At 43.4% G+C, this 27,039-nt stretch overlaps 1 protein-coding gene across 4 annotated transcripts in view; it reads left to right on the top strand.

Annotated features, from left to right (window-relative positions):
- CLPB (ClpB family mitochondrial disaggregase) overlaps window positions 1-27,039 on the top strand; it is a 177,126-nt gene that overhangs the window by 108,393 nt on the left and 41,694 nt on the right. For 2 of the 4 annotated variants that reach the window (XM_074217294.1, XM_074217297.1), the window contains 3 exons: window positions 8,335-8,432; window positions 15,043-15,111; window positions 21,721-21,835. In XM_074217294.1, the coding sequence (XP_074073395.1) occupies window positions 8,335-8,432; window positions 15,043-15,111; window positions 21,721-21,835 (282 nt within the window). The remainder of the gene's footprint in view (window positions 1-8,334; window positions 8,433-15,042; window positions 15,112-21,720; window positions 21,836-27,039) is intronic. The other 2 variants (XM_074217295.1, XM_074217296.1) reach the window with 1 other exon arrangement.

Genomic DNA, 27,039 nt, shown 5'->3' on the forward strand with positions numbered 1-27,039 from the left:
TTATTTTATATTAAAAAATTTTAATTTAATTTTTAAAAAAAGAGGGGGACAATGAGGAAGTCCAAGATAATTTAGAGCAGGGAGGAAAGTGAAGAGCTTAATTTGGTACATCTGAGTCGTTGGGCAGCAGAGGATTAGGGGTCATCCAGGAAGATCCAAAAGGAAACTGTTAAGTCTAATGAGAAAGAAGTATAAATCATCTTCAAAGAAATAATATTTGAAATTATGAGATTGCTAATAGAGAGAATACAGGGTGAGGAGAGAAGAGGCTAGAAGAGAGAGCTGTAGGAACATTGGCTTTTGGGGATTTAGAGAAGGAATTGGAGCCAACAATGGAGAAAGCAGAGATGTGTGAGATGGATAACATAAGGTAGAGTATTTCTAATGGGCTTATTATTAGCACAAGGCTTGCCACATAGTAGGACTTTACTCGGTTCTTGCTTACTTCCTAATCAAGAGAATGGATGCCAAGGGAGATGAACTTCATCCCCCTTTGGCTGTCTTTTGCTTTCCCTAATGGGACTTCTGAACTGCTTTGTTCTGTGGCAAAGAAAATCAGAATTGCCACAAATCCTTCTCTCTAGACACTTCTTTAGTCTCATTTGTGGGACAGAATTCCTTTGGCCCCTACCTATGTAGAACAGTAATAGCCAGAACAGGTATAACCAACCTCTGGAACCCACCACCTAAAACAGAAGGTGAACCAAGCCACACCAGAATTCAATTTATCATCCAGAGCTCCAACCACAAACTGGCTAACTTCCCAGATAGATATGTAGCTATAAATAAAGAATATATAGAATATAGGCAACTAGTGAAGAGCGTCAAGAGGACTTGAGTTCAAACCCAGCCTCCGACATAATTAACTTTGTTTGCTTCAGTTTCCTTCTCTGTAAAATGACATGGATAAGGCTCAAACTCCAGTATCTTTGCTCATGAAAGATAGGACATAATGACTGTACAATAAAAATACACAGAATACGTAGAGAGAATTCTCTCAGACTAAACTTTTATGAGAAAATTATTTTTAGAATAAGGAGACCTGGGTGCAAATCCTGGCCTTGCTACTTAAAAACTGTGGGACCCTGAGCAAGTCACCTCACCTCTCTTAGCCCATTTCCTCCTCTGTAAAATGGTGGTAATAATCCACATGCAACATAGCCCACACAGCATTTTGTAAACCTTAAATGTGAATTATTATTCTTTTCCCCATTGTATGGAATCCTTGACCCCTAGCTATCACAGCTGGGTCCCTCACTAAGCCAAACAGGGCTGAAAAATGACCATATAAGACTCTTTGGGTATATGAAAGTGGTGTGGGGACAGGGAGAGTGTGGTTCTTTAGAGCCACACAGCAAAAGCCAGAGACCACCAGCCCTGCCATTACCCCCTCCCACCTCCAGAGCTGAAGCCCTATTGACAGTTACCCAGAATCTGAAGGAATTCAAGACAAATGGTTAAGAGGATGGAGTTAATAAAATTTGAAAAATTGAGGCCTGTCACTCCACTAAACTTTTTTCAATACCACTGACAGAAACATATTTCCCCAATGAGTGACCTTCCACAGCTGCACTGGGCGCTTCATGCCGCTGTTATGCTGGGAGTGAACTAGCATGCTATTTATCAAATATTATAAGCTGGGACATACTAATATGGAGGGGGGGGAACAGCAGGCCCCACAATGCCTGAGGGGCTCCAGGTGCGAGCCCACAGCCCAGACAGCTAGTGGGAGGTGACAAATGTCTTCCGATTCATACTGGAAAGGTTGGTGTCCTCTTCTGAGCGGCACAGGAGGTCAGCACTCAGCCCACTGGACCAGCTGCAAGGCCTCAGGGGTAGATATGAAGGAAGGTCAAGATGGGGCAGAGGAGATCCAAGTGGCCACAGCAGGCGGATGGGACACACCACTGTTATTTATTGGGCTGTAATGGTTTGTGGCCGTCGGTCATGGAGGTGAAATCGATCAGTTGTAAGAGTCAGGATCTATCAATTATTACAGCAATTAGTCAAGTCTTTTGAGCTATTAGTGGGTGGTGGTGAGGAGGAATTAGGTTGATATTGGAACATGTTGTCAATAGGACCCCAAAGTCTAGTAGCTTCTGCTTCACCCTGAAGATACAAAGCCTTAGAAAACTTACTTTTTCCTTGAAAGGGTGAGAGCAGGATGTGGGGTTCTCACCTTGTTTAAGGGGCCACTGCCTTTTCCCAAAGAGTTCTGGATTCTCTAGCCAGCCCAGATGTGGTGATGTCCTACCTGTCCCCCTCTCTTGTTTTTGATGGGAAATGACAAGACTCATGTTAGAAATTACTTGGTGGCCAATGTTTATGGCACACATTTTTCATTCTGTAGGCAAATATAGATCACTGACAGCCCTTGTTTGATAGAGCTAATCTCACTCAGCATTTTTTCTGCCATCTCTCTCTCTACCCTTTATCTCTTTTTTTCACCAATTCTCCCTCTTTCCTCCACTCATCTCTCCCCACCTGGCTCTCCTTTCTTCTCATCACCCTCCCTGGTTCTGTTCTTTCTCTCAGGCTTTCCCTATCTTTTATTCCTCTCCCTCTTTTCCCCTATCTTTTCTCTCATTCTGTTTCCCTTTCCCCTCAGCTGTTCTCTTGTTTTACTGCCCTTCCCTCTCAAGTCTTTTTCTTTTTTCTACCCTCCCACTCTAGGTCTCCCAGAAGTACAGTTCCCCCAGATGCTATTTTTATGTTTTGCTGCCTTGAACTTCACCTGGGGTCATTGGGAGGAGCTGAGGTGAAAGAGGAGTGTTATTTCCCAGCAGGGGGCCAGTAATCCCTGTAATAACTCCTCTGAGACCTAGTAATTGTATAATTCTGGACACTTAACTAGTTTTCTGATCTCTTAATGAAGGGATTGGACTCAGTGTCTCAAGGGCTCTGTACATTAAATGTTGCTCTTGACTTGAATGTATCTTATGAAAGACACAGGGGACAGTAAAAACACCAAAGCCAAGGAAAGAGAAACCTTGAAGAGCTAAGTCATCAGGTTCAGGTGTTATTGATAGGTATTTTAGACTTCCCAGGACACTTTCTGTCTTGACTGGACTTGCTCCAGCCAGAGTTTTCCAGATGACCATCATCTATCCAGTCTATTCCCCTCCATGGGAGCTAGCACAGCCCAAGGGAGCCAGGCATGGCCTCAAGAAGGTCTGTATTCCAGATCTACCTCTGACATTGTTTAACTTGATGTGGTCACAAGCAAATCAGTTATTCCTCCCTGAATCCCAGGTTTCTAATCTGTGAAATAAGAATAATAGTATTTTCAGTACTAAACTGTCAGGGTCTTGGAAAGGGCCAATATATGTATGCAAAGCAATCAATAGGCTTTAAAGCTGTGTACCCATACGTGTGTGTGTGTGTGTGTGTGTGTGTGTGTGTGTGTGTGTGTGTAAAACAAAGGTCTTTCTTTTAAATTGGAGAATAAGAGGAAGGGAAAGAAAATAAGTGCTTGTTAATTGGGAAAATGAAACAATCCAAAAACAATAACAAAGAGCTCCCTTTAAGTGTCTCTTTTGTTGTTAGTATTGTTGTTGTTACTATCACCCAATGAAATCACCACCCTAGTCTCTACTCCAGGTCTGTATCACAAATGCCTGCTGTACATTTATAACTGAATATTCCACAGTCATCGCATATTCAACACATAGAAAACAAAACTCTCTAGATTTCCCCAAAAACTGTCTTTTCTCCTGACCTTCCCTATTTGACTATTGAGGGTACCAATTTGAAACTCCAGGGACAATGTCAACTCCTTCAGCTCTCCATCATCCTCCATATCCAGTCAGATCTTGTCGTTTCTTCCTCTATAGTATCACCCCTTTATGTCCTCTCTCTCTGCTCACCCAACCACCACCCAAGAGTTCAGGTCTGCATCACCTCTCTCCTCAACTATTGAAGTAATCTGTCATTTGGTCTCCTTTCTCCAAATCTCTCCCTACTCTTAAGGGGATATTTTTTTTCCCAAAGCTCACATCAAGAAGCTGTGTCATTTCCCTATTCAGTAATCCAGGATCAAATATAAAATCCTTTGTTTGGCATCTCCAGTTTACAACCTAGCCACTTTGCCCCCTTTACAGGCTTCTCCCAGTCTCCTCCCCTGCAAGGCTTCTGTGGTTGTCCTACACTCTTTCCCCCTGACACTTCCTCTTTTTCTCTCCATGCATTTGCCCTCCAGCTCTCAGAATCTCCTTTCTGGGGAGGCCTCACCATCTCTCTCCTCCACCTTAGGGTCAGAGTATATCCCCTCTGGTTGCCCTCCTTGAACTTTGGGTTTACTTGTATATTCTAATTTATGAGCATTGTCTCCCCCATTAGAACATCAGCTTCCTGAAGGGAGGGACTGCTTTTTTGTTTATATCCTTACCTTTATATCTTGCACAGTGAGCACTTGATAAATGTTCACTGATTAACCTGGAAAATCTCACAAAACTTTACTAAGCCTCTGGGGGTTTTTTATCCATAGAAGGGAAAATAAATCTTGGAGCTTAACCTACTCTAAAGGGTTGTGAGCAAAGCACTTTGTAAACTTTAGAATGCTGTGGAAATAAAAAATTTTCAGAAAAGAAAGGGACTTCCCAAGTTTTCTGGTTCACCCTGGTAGTATTAGAGCTAAGAAAATTGAAATGAGAGAAATGATGTCACTTGCCCAAGATCACATTAAGAATAGATATCAAAAATAGAAGTTGAACCAAGATCCCCTGACTCCAGTTTCTGCATTCCTTCAATCTCTCTCTGTCTACTAATTTGTTTGCTACTGAACAAACCTATGACTCCCCATCCTCAGAAAATCCTCTTTACTTGGATCTTCCCCACTAGCTATCTTCCTATGTCTCTCCTTTTTATGGCTAAACTCCTTGAGAAGGCCTGCTAAGTACCTTTTACCTGCTCATGATTCTTAGATCTATTTATCCAGCCCTAAACTCTCCCTTAGTCTCTAATTCGCATCTCTAAATACCTGGGAGTTTTTTTGGTCCTTCATTTTTAAAGAAGGCTATGGTATCAGGGAGGTGATTCTATGACATGCACATGAATTGGATTTGGGGGGAGGGTGCTGTGCTAAGTCACCAGTCTCATTTTCTCCTTCAGAACCAACTGGGTCCCTAATTACCTAGTGGTATTTAGAACTAGAGTTCGGTAGACATCCTAAACCCAACATATCCAGCTGACCTCATTATCTTTCCTAGTAAATTCTCTTCTGTTCCAGACTTTACTGTTACTGTCAGGGACACCATCATCTTCCTGGTCACCTTGGCTCACATCATAAATGCCATCCTTGACTTATCACTGATATCCAATCAGTGATCAAGTCCTGTTATTTCTATCCCCATAATATATCTAGTATATGCCCACATCTCTTCTCCGACAAAACCACTACCCTGGCGCAGGTCCTCATACAATTGTAGTGATCTACTGGTTGTATCCCTGCCTCCAGTCTCTGTCCTTCCTACTCCAGTCCATCCAGTTAATCTCACTTATAGGGTGGGTGTGACCTTGTCATTCTCCCCTGCTCAGTTAAACCCAAGTGACTCTCACCTCCAGAATCAACTTTTAAATCCTCTGACAGTGAATCCTCTTTTACCTTTCTAGTCTTACACCTTAATCCCTCTCATCCATCCCCACATACATACCCTGCCTTTCTTTGTATCTCCATTGCTTAACCCATTGGGTGAGACACAGTATAATTGCTTCTTAGAGACCTGTAAACAGTCCTCAAGATCGAGATTTTCTTCCAGGACCTTCAGTCCCTCACTCTCTCCCCTCTAAAATCTTTTACCTTCTCACTCTGCATCAGCATTTCTTCTCTTCTGCCTTCATGCAGGCACTGCTAAAGGTCTCTAGTGCCTTTTCTAGCCACTATCCCCTTTCACTCCTACTTCAGCTTTTTACATTCTTGTTTCCATAGTCCTCAGAGTCTACCACTGACTATGCTCTAGCCATTTAGTGGTCTTTTCCTATAGATCCCCTATTGCTGACTCTATTCTCCTTTTCCCCTTCTCTTCTTTCTATCTCTTCCCCAACCCCAAGCCATACATCTTAAAATTCTATTCTATTCTCCTAGTTTCCAAGATGCTACAGCATTTTGGGTCTCTTCCTGCTTTTATCAAGGAGTCGAAAGAGAACTTAGAACTGGTCTAGTATAACTCTTTCAAATTACTGAAGAGAAAGTTTAATATCCATACAGGAGAAGGGACTTGCTCAAGAGCATAAAGCTATTAAAAAACAAAGCTTGAATTCAAACTCAGGTCCTTTTTACTTCACTTCCAAATTTCCACCATACCTCCTATTTGGTTGTTCTTCCTCTTACTCCTTCACCAGTCCTTCCTCCACTAGACTCCATCAAAGCATTCCCAAAGGTTCTGTGTTTAACCCTATACTTTTTCTTACTCCCTTGGCTGGCTCATCTGCCCATATTCAATTCAATACCTTCTTTGACATGAATACCTGTAATTGTTACTAGTAATGCATAATCAGTTCATCAGAGATGCAAACAAAGGACTTCATGAGGGCTGAGAGGAAAAGACATTATAGTTATGCTTGGAAAGGTGAGGGTCAGAGGTTTTTTCATGATGTAATATTACAGTTAAACTTAGAATTCAAAAGGAATGAGGAGGGAAAGGACTCTTGGTTTTCTGGAGTGTCAAATGCAAAACGACAGGTGCTAAAAAGCTACTGTGTTGACTGGCTGACTGAAGCTGAGATGGGAAGGTGGTGGCTAATGATACTTCAGTAGTCTTTTCAGCCACAGGGTGCAAGGAGATTTCATCTTTGGACCTCATTGAAAGTTCCCCATTTTGTGGCTTAGAGTTTCTTATCAAATCAGTAAATATTCACTAAGTGACTGCTATGTTCAGAGCTGTGTTTAATAGCACTATATTGGTGATAAAGATGAACAAGGTCTAGTCACTGCCCTCAGGGTGTGAGCTCTCTTAGAAAGGAACATGATCTATTAGAAAGAGCACTGGTCTAGGAACCAGGGTCTGAAACCCTGGCCAACTTAATTGCCTTCTCTTGTCCTTAATTTCATCTCATGTAAAATAGGGCCTAATAATCATCACAACAGCAAATATAATTCATTTTGTAAATATGAACAGGTCTTTTTGATTTTGTTTTGTGCTGTCAACTCAAATAGTCATCACTGATTTTACAAGGTGATCTGTAAGTTTCAAGTGGATAGTGTAGAAGTTCCTTAGCCTGGAATTCAGTGCTCCATAGCTGGTCTCCTCCCTACCTAGAATGCCCTTGTTCACTTTCACTACTGGTCTGAGACCTCCTCTTCCTTCTGAGTGTCAGCAAAATCCTCCCTCCTCCATGAAGTCTTCTCCAGTCACCCTGGATCCTAGGGTGTTTTCTTCCTTCATTGACTGGACTGCCCATTGAGCATTTAGTGTAGTTATCTTGTAATTGTTAATATCATAACATTCTAAATCTGGGTAGGTCCTTGAGGTGATCTAGCCAAACCCTTTCCTATAGTGTATCTGACCCATCTTTATCTCCCCCATGCTTCCATGCAGGAGTGTTGGGGTGTCAGCAGAACCCTATCTGTTAAGGCTAAGGTCTAGGTACTCAGGTACCAACAGGATGCCAAGACTAAAGTCTTTGTAAGTCCAGGAAGCTCTCAGGAAGCCAGGAGCCCTTCAGTCTCTAGGAATGAGTGAAACAAGAGAGTCTGGGAACCTTGAGATGGGATGTTTCTCTTGAAGTCCATCGGGGATCTGGGACAAGGGGATATTAGCAAAGGCAAGAGATGAGACCTGAAGAAAAGCAGAGAGTAGGCCAAGCAGAACCTTTGTGTCCCCTCCTTTGGCAGTCATGAATGGGCAACCCAAAGGAAGAGTTGGGAGGACAACTCTGCCTCTGACTCAACAAACTCACATTCAGGTCCTGACATGTATGCAACACTGTGCTCAGCGTTTGTCTTCCTGGAGTGGAATCAACCTTACTTCTAAATGACTCAATTCCTCACCTCTAAAATGAGATCATAGGTTAACTAGGTGGATTACCATAAAGTCCTGAATAAATTAGAGATGACCCAGGTTTGGAGTCTAAACTCATTTGCCATATTAGCAAATGTTAATTTTTTTTTTATGTAGGGGTTCACGAATAGCTTATGAACTTGTTTACCCAGGCACACAGTTGAGTTTTAGTATCTAAGAACCTTTGAGGTTCTCCAATTTACAGAAAACACCACAAACACCTTCCCACCCCCCAAAAAAGTATGTAACCTTCTACCTTGCTGCTGGTGCCCTCCATAGAAGCCATGCCCAGTAATTGTCAGGTCTCTCTAATCTCAGACCCTTGTCTCTTCTCTAGGAGCCAGCCCCTTGCAGCGTAATGAAATGGGCCACACACCGGTGGACTATGCCCGAGATGGGGAGGTCATGAAGCTCCTGAAGGCCTCAGAGACCAAGGTGAGCTCTTTATAGGAGAGAACAGGGGGAACCTCTTGTGCCTATAGATTATGGTAGGTATATTGAGCACCCAGCCTGGGAGCCAAGGGCTGCTCGATACCTGCTCAAGAAAGCTCCTCAGAGCTCCAAGATTCCAGTGCTTCATTTCCTCCTCTCTTCCGGCTTGCCTCAGCACTCCCTTCCAGCTCCCTGGGCTGCCCACACAGAGAAGTCTCCTTTTCTTTGCTAGCTCCTGAGCCACACGGTTGTATACTTGACTATCTCCCACACTGTCCTGTTTGGTCTTTGAGTGCAAAGTTCTTTTTCCTGCCCAGAATAAGAGTTCTGTTAGGACAGCCTCATCAGTTTAATCATGCGCAGGAATCAGTCCTGCTTGGTGAAGGCCTCATGGTTTACTAGAAGGAAGGGCTCCTTTGGAGCCCAGAAGACCTGGATCCAAGTCTTTCCTTTCACTTAGTAGCTGGGTAATCCTGGGCAAATCATCTCTTCTTTATAGGCCTCAATTTCCTCATTTCAAATGTAGAATAATAATACTTGCACTATCCTCACGCAGGCTTTTGTAAGAAAGGTGTTTTGTAAACTCTAGAGCACTCTAAAAATGACTGGCATGTTACTGAAAATTCCATAGATCCCACTTTGGGTGCAAATCCACTATATCTTACATGTAAAGAACCAGGGGTCAGGAGACCTGAGTTGGCATCTTGGCTCTGTTATTAACTAACTCACTGTGTGACCTTGGACCAAGTGCCTTCTCTCCAATTCTCCATTTCCCTGACTGCCACAGGATTCTGGAGTTGGAAAGGATCTCCACCGCCACCTTGTCCAGCCCATAGTCAATAAAGAATTCCTACGGATGTAACTGTTTAGTGTGTCATCTAGCCTCTACTTGAAGACTTCCAATGAGAGGCAATCTATTCCCTTTCAAGACACCCCAGGCTATATCTTTACAGCTCTAATCACTAGGAAGTTCTTCCTGATACCAAGCCAAAATTTGCCTCTTTGCAACTTGCTGCTTTTCATTGCTCCTAATCCTATTCTTAGTCCATAGAAAACAAATATAATGCCTCTTCCGTGGAATCAGAGAGCTGGGCTTGGAGTCAAGAAGACCTGAGTTCTAATTTGGCCTCTGTTATCTACTGTTGTGACCTGGGCAGGTCACTTCACCACTGTCTGCTCAGTTACCTCAACCATAAAATAGGGATGAAAATAGAACTTCTATCCCGGGTTTTTGTGTTTCTGACACATCACAGGAGCTTAAGTAATGCTTCTTTCCTTCCTTTTCTTCCTTCCAACACAACTGTCCTCAGGCCTGAGTCTTCTTTTTTCTCCAAACTAGACATCTCCTGCAGTACTTCTCCTATCTCCTGGACCTTTCATCTATCCCTGACAATGCTGCAGCAGTCTTATCTAGACGTTCTGAAGGACCTGATTCAAAAAACTTCAATTCCTTTGAGCCATTTGAGGTGTTGTTATTGGATAGGGCGTGACACTTGGGAGACTCAAGTTCCAATTTTGCTTCAGATAACTATATGACTGTAAAAAAAATTTAATTTCTTCAGTTTCAGATTCTTTCTGTTTAAAATGAGGCTTATAATAACATCTACCTCACCAGGCTATTTTGAATAAAATATTTTGTACTCCTAAAGGCACCATAAAAAACTGCCAAGCATTATCATTCCCCAAGGGCAGGAATCCTCTATGTTAACATCACTGAGAAGAGGTCACTGCCTCTGATGACCTCCAAGTTGGGGAACCTTTTTCATCTTGGGGCAGCCTGTTTCATTTGGGGCAGCCCACCTTTGCCCATCTCCACTTTTTACCATTGTCTTGGTTCTGCCTTCTGTACTGAGTAGGGCAATGTGATCTCTTCACTACATGGTGACCCTTCCTAATTTCTCTGATTCTTCTTGCTCTAAGCTAAATATACCCAGATTCTTTGGAGATCCTCATGTGTTTTTTACCTCAGGTCCCTTCACTGTCTAGATTGGTTTCCTCTGGATAGTGCTTGGCTTAGAAGCATCCTTTAAAAACTCCAGTGCCCAGAACTGAAAGTGCTCCAGATGTGGTCTGACCAGACAGTGCACAGAAGGGACAGCCACTTCCTTATGGCTTGAAGCCATAATTTTCTTTCTTCATTTTTTTTTAGGTTTTTTTTGCAAGGCAAATGGGGTTAAGTGGCTTGCCCAAGGCCACACACCTAGGTAATTATTAAGTATCTGAGGCCAGATTTGAACTCAGGTACTCCTGACTTCAGGGCCGTTGCTCTATCCACTGTGCCACCTAGCCGCCCCCAAAGCCATAATTTTCTTAATGGAGTTCCATATCACATTAGGTGTTTTGACTGTTATATCATTCTTGACTCATCAAATCACTAAATTTCCCAGTTCTTTTTTTCAGACAAACATTTATGTGAAATCATACTTCTTATACTTATGAAACTGACTGTTTCAACCTCTGTGTAAAATTTTACATTTATCACTATTGAATGTCATCTCATTAGATTTAGACCAGCACTGTCAGGATCTCTTGGCTATGTTAGTTATCTCTTGTTGACTCCTTTGGCATTCCTCATCAGACCTCTTGTTGGAGTAATTTGGGCAACCATCACATTATTCTGAGTCTGGTTATTCAACCATTTTGGAATATAATATTATCTAGTCCTCATCTCTCAGTCTCTTCCACCTTGACAGTATGATATACTTTATCAAATGCTTTACTAAAATCTCAGTAAACTACATAGGAAGTCTTTGCTTGATCTCAACTGTCTGCTAACCTATGGCTAAAACTTGGCCTCCAGAAGTACAGTTAGCCAGATCATGCAGAAATAATCTACCACTTTCATCTTGATTCTCCTTCCCATCTCCAGGCATGTTTCTTCATATCCTGGCTAGACAACTTTCTCTGGATGACCTTTCACCTATCAAGTCCAAAACTAAATTCCCCTTTCCTCATTGCCCTGTCTTTGCTACTGCCTCCCCCATTTCCTCAGATTTGGGACTTGAGAGTATTTGATTCAACCCTTACTCATCTGATCTGGTCCAGTTATCAATTCCTGTCAGGTTTTCCACTAAACTCTAAATTTAACCATTCCTTTCAGAGGCTAAAGCATAGGTTCTAGTTGGAAATTCCCCAAAGTAGAAAACAGAATACCTAGATTCTAGTCCCAGGGCTGTCACTGACTTTGAGAAAGACATTTTATTCTTTGGGCCTCATTTTTCCCAGCTGTAAAATGAAGAATTAGGACTAATTATATTATCTTTTAGATCTCTTCCAATTCTGTTACCCTGTAAATCTAGTCTAGGCCCTAATAAATTCCTCCCTGAGGATCACAACAGCCTCCTAACTGACCTCTCCACCACCAGTTCCTTTCCCATCCTAGGCCCTCTGATGCCTACTGCAGAGTAAGCTTCCTAAAACACAGTTCAAATCACATCCACTGTTCTCAGAAACATCCAGTGTCTCCCCATCATTGACAGCTAGCAGGAGGACTTCCTGGCCTTGGGGTCAGAGACCAGATTCAAGCTTAGTCAAATTGGTGCTAGTTCTCTGATTGTCAGCAAGTCACTTTATCTCTCAAATTGGTGTCATCCTCTGTCAAACAAAAGAGGATTGTTGTAAGGAAAACACTGCACTGGACAGGGTGATAAGCCACTGCCATTATCTGTACCTTACACCAGAGTTTCTCTGCCTGACTTTTGAGATTCTCCCATCATCATCTTTCCCTCTTCTCTTAACATTCAAGGGTCATATTCAGATCATTCTTATATAATTACTTGGTATTCCAAAGCACCTTCTTCACAACAGCCCTGTGAAATTGGTAGTAAATACCATTATGCCCATGTTGGTTCAATTGTTTTTCAGGTTTGCCAACTTTCTATGACCCCTTGTGGAATTTTCTTGGCAAAGATACAGGGGTGGGTATGGCAGGGGAGAAGGCGGAATTATTTGTTATTTCCTTTTCCAGATAAGGAAACTGAAGCAAATAGGCTTAAATGACTTGCCCAGGGTCACACAGTTAAGTGTCTAAGACCATATTTGAACTCAGGGAGTCCAGGCCTGGCATTCTATCCACTGTACCACCTAGTTTCCCCTATTATGCCCATAGTAAGCATACAGCACTAGTCCTACAGCTAGGAAGACTCTTCTTCCTAAATTTATATCTGGTCTTGGACACTTATTTAGTCAGACATTTGTCTCTGGGCAAGTTACTTAAAGTTACTTAAACCCATTTGCCTCAATTTCCAAATTAGTAACATGAACTTGAAAAGAAAATGTCAAACCACTCCAGTATCTTTGCCAAGTAAACTTCACGAAGGGTCATGAAGAGTCAAGACACAATTGAAAGGACTGAACAGCAAAAAAGGCACTTAATAAGTGCTAGACCAACTTTCTTTATGTAAATAAGGAAACTGATCCAAAAGACTGACTTGCCAAAATCATCTAGGGAGTAGCAGAGCCAAGACTGATCCTGGGTCCATTGACTAAATCCAGAATTCTTTTTCCTTCAACAGAATGATTTGAGTGAGGTCTAGAGTATACTGGGAGTTTGGAAGAGGGAGAAAGCTCCCTGTGGGATGGAGTGGTCAGGGAAGGCTTCCTGGAGGAAGTGACATTTACTCTTGAAGGGCAGAAAGGATTTCAACAAACAGAAAATTGAAAGTTTAAAGATATGACCACATTTTAACTAAGAGACAGAAGAGAAGGTTGGAAATATATCTTTATCTCTCTCTCTTTCTCTGAGCATGATGGTAGATAAAATAAAAATATGGGTAGCTGGCCCATGATGAATACACAGCTAAGGGGGACGTGCTGGGATAAGCCTGCATTCCCCTCCTTGCTCTGCAATCCGCTGAGACTGCTAGAGAATTTATTGCTCATTTTAATCACACCCAGAGAATGAATTGGCAGGAATATTAGCCCGATAGGCCACCTCATAGATTTTATTTGCATATTCCCATGACAGACTAGCAAGAACATTTCCTATGTATTTTTAATTTGTTTGGGCAGCAGCTGGGAATGCGGGACCCCATGGGTTCCAGGCTCCACTGCTGGGTCTAGTTGTCTGCCAAGAGAGTAAGGCAAGCGAACAGCCGAGTCAGCTGCCTAGAAAGACCATCAGGACCTAAGGGAAGGACTGGGTCAAGGCTAGGATGTGCGTTAGATACCTTCAGTGGTCCTTATAATTTATATCATTCTTTTATTCAAGATAGACCTGTTTTGGCACAACAGAGTGTAACAATAGAAATCCTTGATTTGGAATCAGGAGCTGAATTCATATCCCTATTACATGTGGGACCTTGGACAAGTCCCTTCCTCTCTATCTTTTGACATCAGTTTTCACATGTTTAAAAGGAAGAGATTGAGTTGATGATCTTTTAAGATCCTTTCTTTCCAGTTCTGAATCTTTTGAAAGGAACCTATGATTATCCCCATTTTTATAGCGAAAGAAATTAAAGCTTAGAGAGGTAAACCAAGGTAGTCAAGACTCACATTTAAGCCACCATACTGCAATTTCAGTGCTCTCTCTAATGAATCACAGGTGTTCTCATGGATTTGCTCTTGTCCATCCCTTTGGACCTAGGCCATTCTTCTCTTCCTACTGTCTCACTTGGCACTAGTTCCCTTTCTTTTCCCTGGTCCTGTGATGGACTTTACTATGGAAAATGTGAGAAGAGGAAATATGGGTCCTTCCTTAAGGGTCTCTCAGCTTGGAAAGCAAATTGATGAGACATATTCAGAGGAACTGCCCAAAAAAGAACCAGAAATAATCAAGGGCTTCACTGAATGACTATTTATCTACTTGTATGATTTATGAAGTAATTTCTGGGGATTTAAGAAAGGGGGAGCAAAGCCATATGGGCTGGGATAAATCAAGGAAGCCTCCCTAGAGGAAACAGAAGCTGCCCTCTCCCCCATCTGCTTATCACCAGAAGCAAGGACTTGGACATTGCCCCCATGTGCCAGGCCTTTACCAGTCCTCTTTTTTACTGCCCCCAAAGAAAGGGTCTCTCCTCAGAAATTGACTGGAAAGCCCAGTAGAACTAAATAGAATGGCAATTCCAAGCTAGGGTTTCTCCAGCTGAACTGGCAGGCTGCCTTTGTATTTTTTGAGAATGGCAAATAGCAGGAGAAAGGGTCTATCCTACTCCTCTGTCTTCTCAGGCCTCTAGGCCAGAGCCTGGAGCTCATCATTCAACCATTGTCTCCAATATGCCCAGTCACATACCAAGAGCTACTCTAGTTATAGGGCTACTATAGTCATTCATTGCCATTTGGTTGAATATCTACTATAATTCAAGCTCCTTGAAGATTATTTAGCTTTTGTCCTTTTGTCCTCAGCACCTAGGCTGGTGCATTTCACTTAGAGGCTTTATGATGGCTGAATGGATGGCTGATTGGATGGATGGATGGACGGATGGACAGATGGACAAATATACTGTATCTCTCTCAGTGTTGGGCTCTTTAGGAAAAAGAGGAAACATGAACCCTGACTTCTTAGAGCTCACAGTTTAGGAGACAAGACTCATAACACATCAAAACACATAGATCATTCAGGACAATGTAAGATTACATATGATCAGCTACTAACCTATGTGTCTCCACCTCTAAGGATTGTATGAGCTCAGAGAAGAAAGCAATCAGGGTGGAACGGATTATTGGAGAAGTCTTCCTGGAGGAGGTAGGACTGGAGGAGGGTTTTTAGGACATAGTGGATTTGGATAGGGGAAAAGGAGTAGGGGAGAAGGCTCTCTGAGCCAGGGAATGGCACAAATAATGATGGAAATATAACCTAAAGGTGGGAATGAGCCTGGCATGGGTGAGGAGAGATAGAGAGAACTGTTGGAAAGGCAGGGGCTAGAGCCAGGCTGGAAGACTTGATTGCTAGCCTGAAGAACTTGAACTATTCATGGAACCAGGATGAAAGGTAGTGACATTTTCTGGGCAGATAATCTCAGGGTTGTAGGGGACCTCAGAGTTCTTCCTGAACAAGAATCTTGTCCACAACATCCCCATCAAGTGATCATGATCTACCATTTGCCTGAAGACCCCCAGTGCATCAAGGGGAGGGATATAGGTCAAACTACACTTTGGGGGAATCCACTGAAGGCACTACGGAGGTTTAATCTGGAGGAGAAAAGGACAGAACTGGGAATGAGAGGGAGAAATCTTTGGCACAGTAAGATGTCAGCTTGTCAGCTTGTCAGCTACATAGAAGAAACATTTCTTCCTGATGATTGAAGTCATCCAAAAGTAGAGTCTGTCTCTGTCCCTGCCGACTCAGACAGAGCTAAATGGCCACTTATCAGGAATGTACATTTCTATCCAAGTATGAACTGGAATAAACGACTTCTGATATAAGGCTCTGATTCTGTGAGAGGGCCTGGCTAGGTAGTGGGGTCATGGCCATGGGGCAAATGCAAGCATCTCCAGGCTTACACCTACTGTCCCCTCCTTTGGGCCCTGTGTTAACAACCCCTGCTGTAGGCTTAGCCATTGACAAAGCTGTGCCAGGTGTTCTGTGGGATCTGAAAGCAGCCCCAAATTCCTGCTGCTAACCTGAAAACCAAAATGAATTCTCATGGTTCTTCTACAGCTAGTGTAGGAAAATAGCAGCTATTTTCCTTCCAAGCCTTCTCTGTGGTCTAATTTCCCAGTTTCTTTAAGCTTAACCATTTGCCATCTTCTGACAACATTCCAGCCTCTTAATGCAACTCTTCAGGTGGGGCACCATGTCTTAAAGATCTTTGTACCTGTTTCTTCCCTATCCTGCCTTACACATATGCTTCTTTTAGAACAAACTTACTGCTGGTCCTCTTGTTTGGTCAACCTGTGTGTTCTGTGCCCTTGCCCTTCCTTTTCTCTGTCCAGAGACAAGTCTACTTGTCACTTATCCTTGCTGCTTCTATGCATGCCCCACATCATTGCTCCTGCTCACCCTCCTCACATTCCCCCTTTCTGGGGAAATGGAACTAGGCAGGATCCAGGAGAAGCTGAGCCTTTACCTTGGTTCTCATGTGAGCAGTCCCACCCTTCTGGCCAGCTCGGAGCCAGGCCTCAGCCCAGGGCCCAGAACACTTTCCTGTAAATGTCGTCACAGCCAGGAGGGGTGCCATGTCGAATCAAGGATGATGAGAGCCAGTGAACGTGATTATCCAGCCCAGATTAGCCGCTGGGACCCAGGGGCTGCCGTCTCTAGGTGAGGGCTGCAGAAGCTAATCACATGTGTCTTTTATTAAGAAGATGGGCTCACTTGCTCATGTTCTTCTAGGCGCCACACCCCCAGTGCCTATCAGCCAGGCATCCCATGTCTCTGCTGGCAAGTTTCCTTCTCAGCTCCCTCCTCCAATGAATTGCCTCAGGAGTTACTACTTTTGGACCCAAGACCATGCCACTCATAGAATCAAAAATTTTAACCTGAGAGAGAGCCATATCTAACACCCTCATTTTACAGAGGAGCAGTTCTTATTGCCAGGGACAGAAGAGGAAACTGAGGCTGAGAGAGGTTAAAGCAGTGTAAAGAAATGCCAGGACTCAGACCTAAATATCCAAATGCTATGCCATAAGATATGAAGTTGTCTCAGCATCTCCATTCCCATGGTCTCCAGCTAAGCCCAGGCTTTTTTCCTTCCTGCTCAGTCTATGACAATCAGCCTCCTCCTGGTCCTTCCTATTCCCTTGTTCACATATGTCTTCTGAAAGCTGCTTGAAGACAGGATTCTTTTCTCTCCCCCTCAGTTAACAAATACACAGTTTATACCTTAGCAATTTACAAATAGGTCCACTCAGAGACTGATTATAACTTGAGGTGAAGCATCAGTGACCGATGAGTAGGATATTTCCATATGAAAAAGGTCGATAGGGGTGGCTGGGTGGCACAGTGGATCTAGCACCAGCCCTGGAGTCAGGAATCCCTGAGTTCAAAACGGCCTCAGACGCTTAATAATTACCTAGCTGTGTGGCCTTGGACAAGTCATTTAACCCCATTGCCTTGCAAAAACTTAAAAAAAGAGAGAGAGAAAGGTTGATATACACCAAGAGAGAAGACCCTGGTCAAAGGAGTAGGGTTATTTGGGAAGTTATTGTTAACCTCTGGCTGCCTCTACCCCAGCCCTAATCAGCAGCTAATTGGTCCTTTGGGATTCACAAATTTAGGAAACCTGGTTTGCCCTCACCTAGCAGAGATAAAAAAGAAGATAGAACAACAGCATCCCCCTAGGGTCAGGACCCACTTCAGTGTCTCTTACTCACTTGTATACGCTAGACCAAGACCCTTAAGATCTTTTGTCTTTCTTAGGTGACTTGTTATGTTCCACTTGTGGCCTTCTATCTCCTCTAGGCCCAACCTGCTGCCTCTGAGAGCCAAAGACTACCACAGCTCCTCTCCTTAGCCACACTTCCTCAACCCAACCTGGCCCTGCTCACATTCCAGAGGAACACACTTTTTCTTGCAGGAAGTCGGTAGAAGCCTTGACAGAGCCCATAGTAAAGAGCCAGCCAGAGCATCCTGTCTGTCTGCTCTTCTAGCTTCCTAAACATGAACTAGCTAGCCTGGAAGGGGACAAATAAGAGGCACATAAGGACTATGATGCTTTTTCCTTTCCTTCAACATACCCAGGAAAAGGCCTTCAGAGTTTTCCAAAACTCTTAGAATTCTCAATGCAAGAGACCTTTCTACACCATCTCCAAACGGGGGTTTCTCAGTCTCTGCTTGAATATTTCAAGGATGCAAAACTCATAAATTCCTAATGCAGTCAAATCCACTGTGGGATAGATCTCATTATTTAGTCATGTCTTCTTTATAGTGAACTGACATCTACCTCCCCATTACCTCTACCCATTAGTACTAAGGTTGTCCTCTTTGGCCAATGGAACAAGACTATTTACCACTATCTAAACATTGAAGCTCAGTTTGAAGGGATTTCAGAAGGTATTCCTTGTACCCCATCCCCAGCAAAGTCATGAAGCCTGTTGGAGAACTTGGAGCATTGAGGAGTTCACCAACTGATAAACAACCTTGCAGGAAGTTTTTTCTTTATTGGACCCAAATTTTGCTCCCTGCCACCAATTGGAGAAGTTCAAAAAATCTCTTTCCAACAATTATATCTTACCTGCTTTAAAGAGCACCATTTTGACAGTGGAAACAGCTATCCAATGATCTTTTTCTTAGTCCTCTTCCTTCTTGACTTCAGCTGTCCTGAAGACCCTCAATTCTTGACTTCAGTGACATTGTTCCCTCCTGGTTATCTCACCATGAATATCTTTCAAAGCTTTCTTGGAGTCTTTACATTTATATTTGTCTTTCTTGCTCTCTCTCAACACACACACATACACACACACACACACACACACACACACTCTCACTCTCTCTATCTATTGCTCTCTCTCTCTCTCTCTCCTTCTTTCTTTGTATTCAGTCCAAGTCTCTCTCCTGAAGGTTCCATACTGCCAGCTGCCTTCTAGATGGCTTTTCAACAATTTAATCTCGGTCTGTAATTTCATTGGTGGACAGAACTCCCATGGTGAAACTACCTTTTCCAGGACAGATCTATGCCTGTTTTGCATAGAGAATTCCTTGGGACACTGGAAGGTGCATGAACTTCCCCCAGAGACATATAACTTGCCTATATCAGAAGCAAGACTTGAATCAGTGCCTGTCTGATTCCAAACCCAAGGACAGTTCTACTCTACACAGTGGTACTTAATAGGTTGTGTGTGTGTGTGTGTGTGTGTGTGTGTGTGTGTGTGTGTGTGTGTATGTGTATGTGTATGTGTATACTAACTGCTTCAAAACTATGCAAGGTTGACCCAAACCCATAAAATTTCCTTCTGCCAAATTCAGTGCAGCAATTCAGCAAATGTGTATCAAGTGCCATCTGTGTCCAGGGCTCTCTGTTCAGCATTCACAATATACTCACCAGTCAATGCTGCACACTATGGTTAGAAAAAATCTTAAACTCTATCAGGGAAGACCTTTGTGTAAGTCTAAAAAAGGTAAATAGAAAGGAAACACATAGTAAGACATTTGAGTGAAGGGGTTGTGGCCCTCAGACACAGTGACATGGACTATTCCAGGCCTTCAGAAAGTCTGGGTTCAAATCTCTGCTTTGCCACTTGGCCTGCAGTAAGTCATTTCCCTTTCACAGGTCTGTTTCCCCATCTGGAGAAGGAGGAAGTTAGAATAGGTGAAATTGAAGGTAACAAGCTCTACTTTTCTGTGATCTAAGAGATTCCTGCTTTCCCAGTCCTCTTAAGGGACCTCTTGCTTGTTGTAAGACATCCTGGAGAAGTGACTTCAGTTGTGCCTGCCAAGTCTGTGTTCCTCCCAGAGGAAAATGCCTCCCACCAAACCTGGGGCCTCATCTCTGCCTGGGTGACGAGAGGAAGCTGTAGATGTATGGCTGGTGGAGTCAGCTCGGTGATGTATGCCCTGCCTGAGGGAGCCATACAGTGACACGCCAGATTCCATCCCGCAAGCATCGTTCCACTGGGATCGGCAGCCAAGTTATTGCTCTAGATGAAACATGGGGACTGATGGGAGCTTTCAGTTACAGACTGATAGCAACAGCCAAAATTGGATTGTTTGCTATTTATTGTTTTTAACTTCTGTCAGGGTCACTACCATCTCAGGAAAACACTGCCAGAGTGGCTGATATTTTTTATCCACTCTGCCCACAAGAGCAGTCTATAGCTTTGGCTTTTTTGACAGGACCTGTGTTTGGTGACCAGAGGATCTCCATGCCCAGGAGGGACCTGCAGCAGCACATCAAACAAAGGAGGAGCCACAGAGGCAGGGGGCGGGAACTGGGCTTGAGCATGCCTCAGAAAATAACAGAGGTGTTTATGGGAAAAGCAACTTTGGACTCAAGAAGAGACTTTTGGTCTCAAAACTCAAGAGTCTCAACTCCCAGTCACTGGAGTGGGTCAATCAAGGGCTGAATGATCTGCCAGGGAGGCATAGGGAGGGTTCAAGCCAGGCTAGAGAGTCATACTGATTACTCTCTGAGGTTTCTCTCAGCTCTGACAGTCTGTGGTTCCATGAGGCCAGTGGGCACAGGGATAAGATGAAGATGCCGAAGAAAGGCTCCTCCCTTTCCTCTTCTGTCCACTTGATGCATTCTGATGTCCCTGCCTTCCACACCTCAGGGTCTGGACCACATCATTTTTAAGTTTCATTGAAACTTTTTTATATTAGCTATTTCCCAGCATAGCACCCCTACCACCCACTTTGAACCCTCTTTTGAAACAAAAAGATAACAATTATGTCAAACTGACTTAATTGCATTGGCACACATTCTGCCCAGGAATATCTCACCTTTGTCACACATTATTTGTGCCAGTAGTTTGCACCATAAGGATGTAAGAACTATAAGGTCCCTTGGTGCTCAAAATACATGATCTAGGAGAGTCTGCAACACAGACAAAATTCTGTACCCAGAGCCCCCTACTTCATTCCATTTTTCCTGAATTTCACTACCTTTTGGTGCCTTGTAACTCTGTATATTGTTTTGATATTTTTTCTTTGTTCACTATCATTTCATTATAGTCTCCCTGTGTCACTGAAATATGCTTTCTCATAGTTTCTTATAGTGCAGTTATGTTCCACTATATTCATATACCAAAACTTGTTAAACTCTTCTCCATTTGATGGATAATAATTTCGTTTTCAAAGTATTGCCACCACAGAAGCACTGTGAATATTTTGGTAGTATGGGACCTTTCTGTCTTTGATTAGCTTAGGGTCTGTGCCTAGCAGTGAGATTGATGCCTTGTTTTCTAATGATTTCCTAAGTATGATTCTGGCCTCCCCATCATACGGCTAACAGCTAGACTGCCCTCACCCAGGAATATGGTCATGTCTCCTGCTCCTGTTTCTTCCATAGCATAGTAGAACCCATGACTAAACTCCTGGTTGGTATAGAATGAAGTGAACTGGATTGTGGCAATAAAGAGTTCATCTCTGGACTGAGTCTGCAGATGAGAAGGGTTATCCTCACTCTCAAGTATTCCCTGCCAGTGACTGTTATGTGGTTTTCCCAGGAGTGAAGTCTGTTATTCCAGGCCTTTTCTCTCCTTTAGTTCCCTGACCCAGATTGCAGGGCTCCCTAGCTTAGTTCTCTCTCTGTTTTAAATGAAATCATGGAGCTCCTGCTCTGGAACCAGCCCAGAATTGAACTTTCATTTTGCTTAAGAAAAAATATGATCTTTGTCCCCTGGGAGACATGTGGGCTGGGGTAGGGTGACTCCAGATACTGCCACATTCAAAGCTATTTGTCCTTTTTTCCACCAGTACCAGGAGAAGCAACGAAAGCGTGAGGCCGAAGAACGTCGCCGTTTCCCTCTCGAGCAGCGGCTAAAGGAGCACATCATTGGTCAGGAGAGTGCCATTGCCACAGTGGGAGCAGGTAAGCATCATACCATGCCCCCTGGCAGCCCAGCATCCTTATGCTGCTGGTGGAAGAGTATGGGTAGAACCATTCCACTTTCCTCCTAAGGGTGGAGAGGTGTCCAGGGATCAATCTGGTCAGCAAATAATTGTCCAATAGTACTAGGCCTCCTGTCCCATGGGTACCTTTAAAGAATAGATCCAGTTGAGGCCCTTGAGAGGTAGAACAGATACACCAAGATGGGCAGAACTACATGTTCAAATCCATTTATTTTAAGTATCCTGTCAAGTCTAGCCTGAACAAAAGGGCTGAACCTATTTCATAGAATATTAGAAGTGGAAGGGACCTTATAAATTATCCAGTCCAAAGATTCATCCAAGGTTCATATAGTGGTAGTTTCATCAACTGCAAAATGAGGCTAGAACCACTGGCTGCTGGTCCAGTGCTCCCTCCAGAACTCCATTTTGCCATCTGAAATCTCTCAGGGAATAAACACCTGAAGTCCCATGTCCCTGCCATGTACTGACCTCACCTACTTATTCAGTCCTTCCCACAGAGTTTCCCCTTTGTACATTCACACACTGCTCCAGTTCCCCTCCACATCTCTGACCTTTATGATATGATTATAAGTAATAGGGCTGGACCTAGAATCAAGGGAGGTTCCCATCCTGCTTCAACCACATGACAACTGTGGGATCAAAGATATTTCATCTCACCGAGGCTTAAAAAATGTGAAGTACATTTACATCTCAGTTATCTTCATCATCATTTTGTGATTTGCTCAAAGTCCTATAGCTAGGAATTATTACAACTGGGTTTCAAACTCTGGTGTCTTCTGACTGCAAGTCCAATATTTTTTCTGTCATCCCCATTTTCCAGATGGGAAACTGAGGTGAAGTAACTGGCCCAAAGTCTTATAGCTTTGTATATATAGTTCAGATCCCAGGTCCTCTGACTCCAAATTGATCTCACTGTGGTGTTTGTAAGAAGCCTTACTTCCACTTCAATTTGACAGGCACGTAGGTTCAGAGCCCTTCAAGAGACCATGAGCCTAGCTTTAGAGGTCTAACCCAGAGCTGTGAATCAAGAAAGGAGAGAGGGAGAATGATAGCATTTGAGTTAGATCAAAAGAGAGAAGGACAATGGAACAGTGCTAGTGCTGTTGGGGCCTCCTGTTTCTTCTCACCTTACCCACAAGGCCAGCCCTTTTCCCTAAGTATATCTCCGAACTCTGCCTCCACACACTGGGCTCCCCCAAGCCTTCAAGCTGCAAATTTCCAATCTAACCGCCAAGCCTGGGTGATAAAAGGGGCCATCAGGCCAAAATTGTGGTCTTTCCTCTCTGGCCTCCAGAGGAAAGTTTGTCACTTCCAGAAAGCAATTAAAGATTTAATTGAAAAGGGAAGGCAGGCTGCCCCAGCCTGACCCTCTATTATCCCCAGTTCATCAGGGAACAAGGGTCCTAATCACCAGGGCCAGGGGACCAGCCTGTTTCCAGAGACAAAAGGAGTTGGAGCCTCCCAACTCAGAGTGTGATTTTAGCCCAAGGTCAGGATGTTGGCCACTGCTTTCATTGAAGGCTGCCTAGAGTGTCAAGCTGTCCCCAAACCAAGCAAGGCCCCTCCCCTTCCAGGAAGAAACCACCCCAATTGCCTCCCCTTGACAGAACCCCTAGTAGGGCCAGTTACTACCTAGGTCATAGGATTTAGACCTTGGAGGGGTTCCCTTTACAGAAACAGGATAAATAGGGAGAAACTGATTTCAAAGTGAAACTGGAGAGTAGATAGCAGGTAACAAGTCATCATGTCAGCATACCCACCTATCCTACCTCCTCACCACAAAAGAATGAACCCTCCTATTCACCTTTTATGCTAGATACAGAAAGAACAGACTCTTTACTCCCTCTCTCCTGGGCTGCTTCTGGTTAGAGAAAGGGAAGAGGGAGGGAGGGGCCCCTGGAAAGGAGAGACAAATGACCCTACCAGAGATTTAATAAAACATCTCCTATCAGCCTTTTATGTCCTCACGGATCAGGACATCATACCTGCCACCATAATGTTTCCCCTTGGGCTCCCTCAAAGGTCCTTCAGCCAGCAGTCTGCCCAGTCCCCTTTGACCCTCCTCCCCTGGCCCGTGTCCCAAGCTAACAAGATAAGTGAGGCATCGGAAACCAGTGAAGAGGCAGGAGAATGGACCTGCATTTCTCATTCAACATTGACTTCTTTTTCTTTAGTCATCTCATTCCTTGACATAGGGGAAGAGTATGTAACCTGAGAAAATCCAGAGTCCCAACTGACAGCTCCCCCCACACCTACCAATGGCCCTCAATCTCAGATGCATCTATATTCCTAAGAATGAGCTCTCAACTCAAGTTCAGTAGACGGAATTCACCATCTCATTCTGCAACTGACTCTATTCCCTCAGTCAATTTGCTTCACCTTCTCTAGGCTTCAATTTCTCCTTTTAAAAGGAGGAGATCACAAGGGTGTTATGAGGGTCAGTTGAGAAAGCTATTTATAAAGTGCCAACTGGATATAAAGGATTATTAGCTTTTAAACATGAGGAGAGACACATTAAAGCTAAAGAGCAGTGACTAAGTCCCAAAGGTATGCAAAAGTAGGCTTTGGGGAATCCTATCCCATAAGTGACATGAGGTATCCCCTGGTTTTTACTGGCTGACCCTCCACTTCCCCACTATGCCTCCATCAGCAGAACCATGACTGGTACTGCTCCTTTCTTCAAAGTGTCTCACTTAAAGATAAACCCTGGGGTTTAATATATACTCTTGCCATTTGTATATAACAGTGACACTTCTGAAACCTCATTAGTAATTTTTATTTCCCCCACAAAACATCTCTGACAAGCGGTTACGCAGTCCCTGCTTACCAACCTCTAATAATGAGACCTTGCTATTTCCTAAAGCAATACATCCACTTTTGGAAAAGCTGTCATTGTTAGGAAGCTTTTCCTTACAGCCAGCCTACATAACCTCTTTGCAACTTTCACCCATTGTTCCTCATTCTGCCCTCTTGGGTCTAACAAAAACAGGTTCATTCATCTTCCACATGACAGCCTTACAGACACTTGAAAACAGTCCTTTTGTTCTGTCCTCCATGGCCCCTTCTCTCATCTCCCCTATCATCCCATGTCCTTCTCTAGACATTTTCTACTTCTCGTGAGTCCTTTCTGAATTATGATAACCATAATTAGACATAGCTTTCCATATGAGCTCTGGGTGTAGAGGGCAACACATAGAGCTGACTCTCCCAATTCTAGGTCATTTGATCAGTCTCTCATCCACATCTTCACCTATGTCATTAAATATCCCTAGGACAGAGACAAAAAGATGACTGATGCTCACTCTGAGGAATTGGTTCTGTTGACCATACTTTGGATCCAGTCATTCACCTGAGTCTACCATAATATACTCTTGTCTTATCAATAAGAAAATTATGTCTTCCCAAAGATCCTGTCAAATGCTGCTGACATCCAGGCATACCACTTTTACTACATTTCCTTCATCTTCGCTTGACAAAAAAGGAAAGGAAGTTAGTCTAGCACGACCTGTTCCTGAGGCTGTGCTAGTTGGTTGGTTGATCTTCATAATTGAAGAAATGACATCACCATATTAGAGACAAGTGACAGAGCTTTAGAATGCTCTACCACAGGTCAGGCATGTGAACACCTGGGGTAGGTTCTCTCCTTAAACTCCTGAGGCTGTGCTAGTTCCTAGATGACTCCTGTGGTCTTTTTTGTAAATGCTCTGAGACTATCCCTTTAATTTGTTCTAGAATCTTCCCTAGAATCAGTCAGTGTTTCCCTAGAACCATTTCTACCTTTCCCCCAACTTCACCCCCACCATTTTTTTTGCTTTCCTCTCTCCCATCCCTTCTTTTTCCATGTTGACCTTTCAAAGATCAGACACAGTAACTCAGCAATCACATCTTCCAGTTAGTTCCTTCAGCACTCAGGCAAATATTTAATTTAAATCTGATGACTTAACCTCATCCTCCTTGATCTGTCTGCAACTTTGGGCTCTATTGACCCACCTCTCCTTCTTCATAATCTTCTCTTCTCCCATCTTTTATGAACATTTTTATCTTCATGATTCCTCTGGGTTTCTATGGCTACTACTTCCCTGTCTTCTTTAATTGAATGTGTTCTCTAGTTACATAAGTAACCCAAATGAAATGGAAAAAAGACCATGGAACTTGGAGTCAGAGGATACCTGAGTTCAAATCCAGCCAACACTTGCTAATTGTGTGATCATATGTGATTCTTTACCCCATAATTGTGGAGTGGGAGTGGAAGGAGAGTCAAAGCTGGATTTCTGAGAGGACACTGATGCCAACAGTGAAAATGGTCTTCAGGGAGAGGACCAGGATCAGAGATATTTGTTATCCTTCATTCTCAAATATCCTTGATATTTGTTATCCTTCATTCTCAGAGAAGTCCATGACATCAGGGAGGTGCCATAACAAGCAAATGATTTGAATTTGAGTGAGAGTGCTCTGCTAAGTCACCAGTCTTACTTTCTCCTCCAGAGCCATCTGGGTCCAGTGGCCAGATATGAATCAGAATGACTGGAGATGACCCTGGATGTGAGGAAATCTGGGTTAAATGAATTGCCCAAGGTCACACAGCTAGTAAGTGTCCAAGGTCAAATTTGAACTCCTGTCCTCCTGACTCTTAAGGCCAGTGCTCTATCCAGTGCTCCCCCTTGCTGCCCCAGGATCAGGCTTAGGGTGTGGAAGGAAGATGATTAATTATGTTTTGTTCACTTCATGTTTGATCCTGCTCTTTGTCCTTCTGCAACTTCTGCATCCTGTCCTTCCATAGCACTTCTAGTGCAGTCACCCTAGTTCAGGACCTCATTACCTGTTGACCAAACTATTGTAATAGGCTCCCAACTGATCTCGCTGCCTCCAGGGCACCCACCCCAGACCATTCTTTATCTCATTATCTAAATCATCTTCCCATTATACTGCTCTGAATCAAAGTTTTGTTCTCCTCAAAAACCTTCAGTAGCTCTCAAATGCCTGTTAAAATGCAAATCCTTGGACAATTAAGTTCTGCTTTGGAAGGTCCCCCAATCTGGCTCCTCCATATCTTGTAGTCACATTATTTCCCTTTGACCACTGGGTTCCATCCTAATTGACCTAATTCACATCTTGCCTTCTCATCTCCTGATATCACCTCTACTTGAGGGAGTTTTCCCCCTT

This window comes from Macrotis lagotis, chromosome 1 (genome assembly GCF_037893015.1).
Source record: "Macrotis lagotis isolate mMagLag1 chromosome 1, bilby.v1.9.chrom.fasta, whole genome shotgun sequence".
NCBI lineage: Eukaryota > Metazoa > Chordata > Mammalia > Peramelemorphia > Peramelidae > Macrotis > Macrotis lagotis.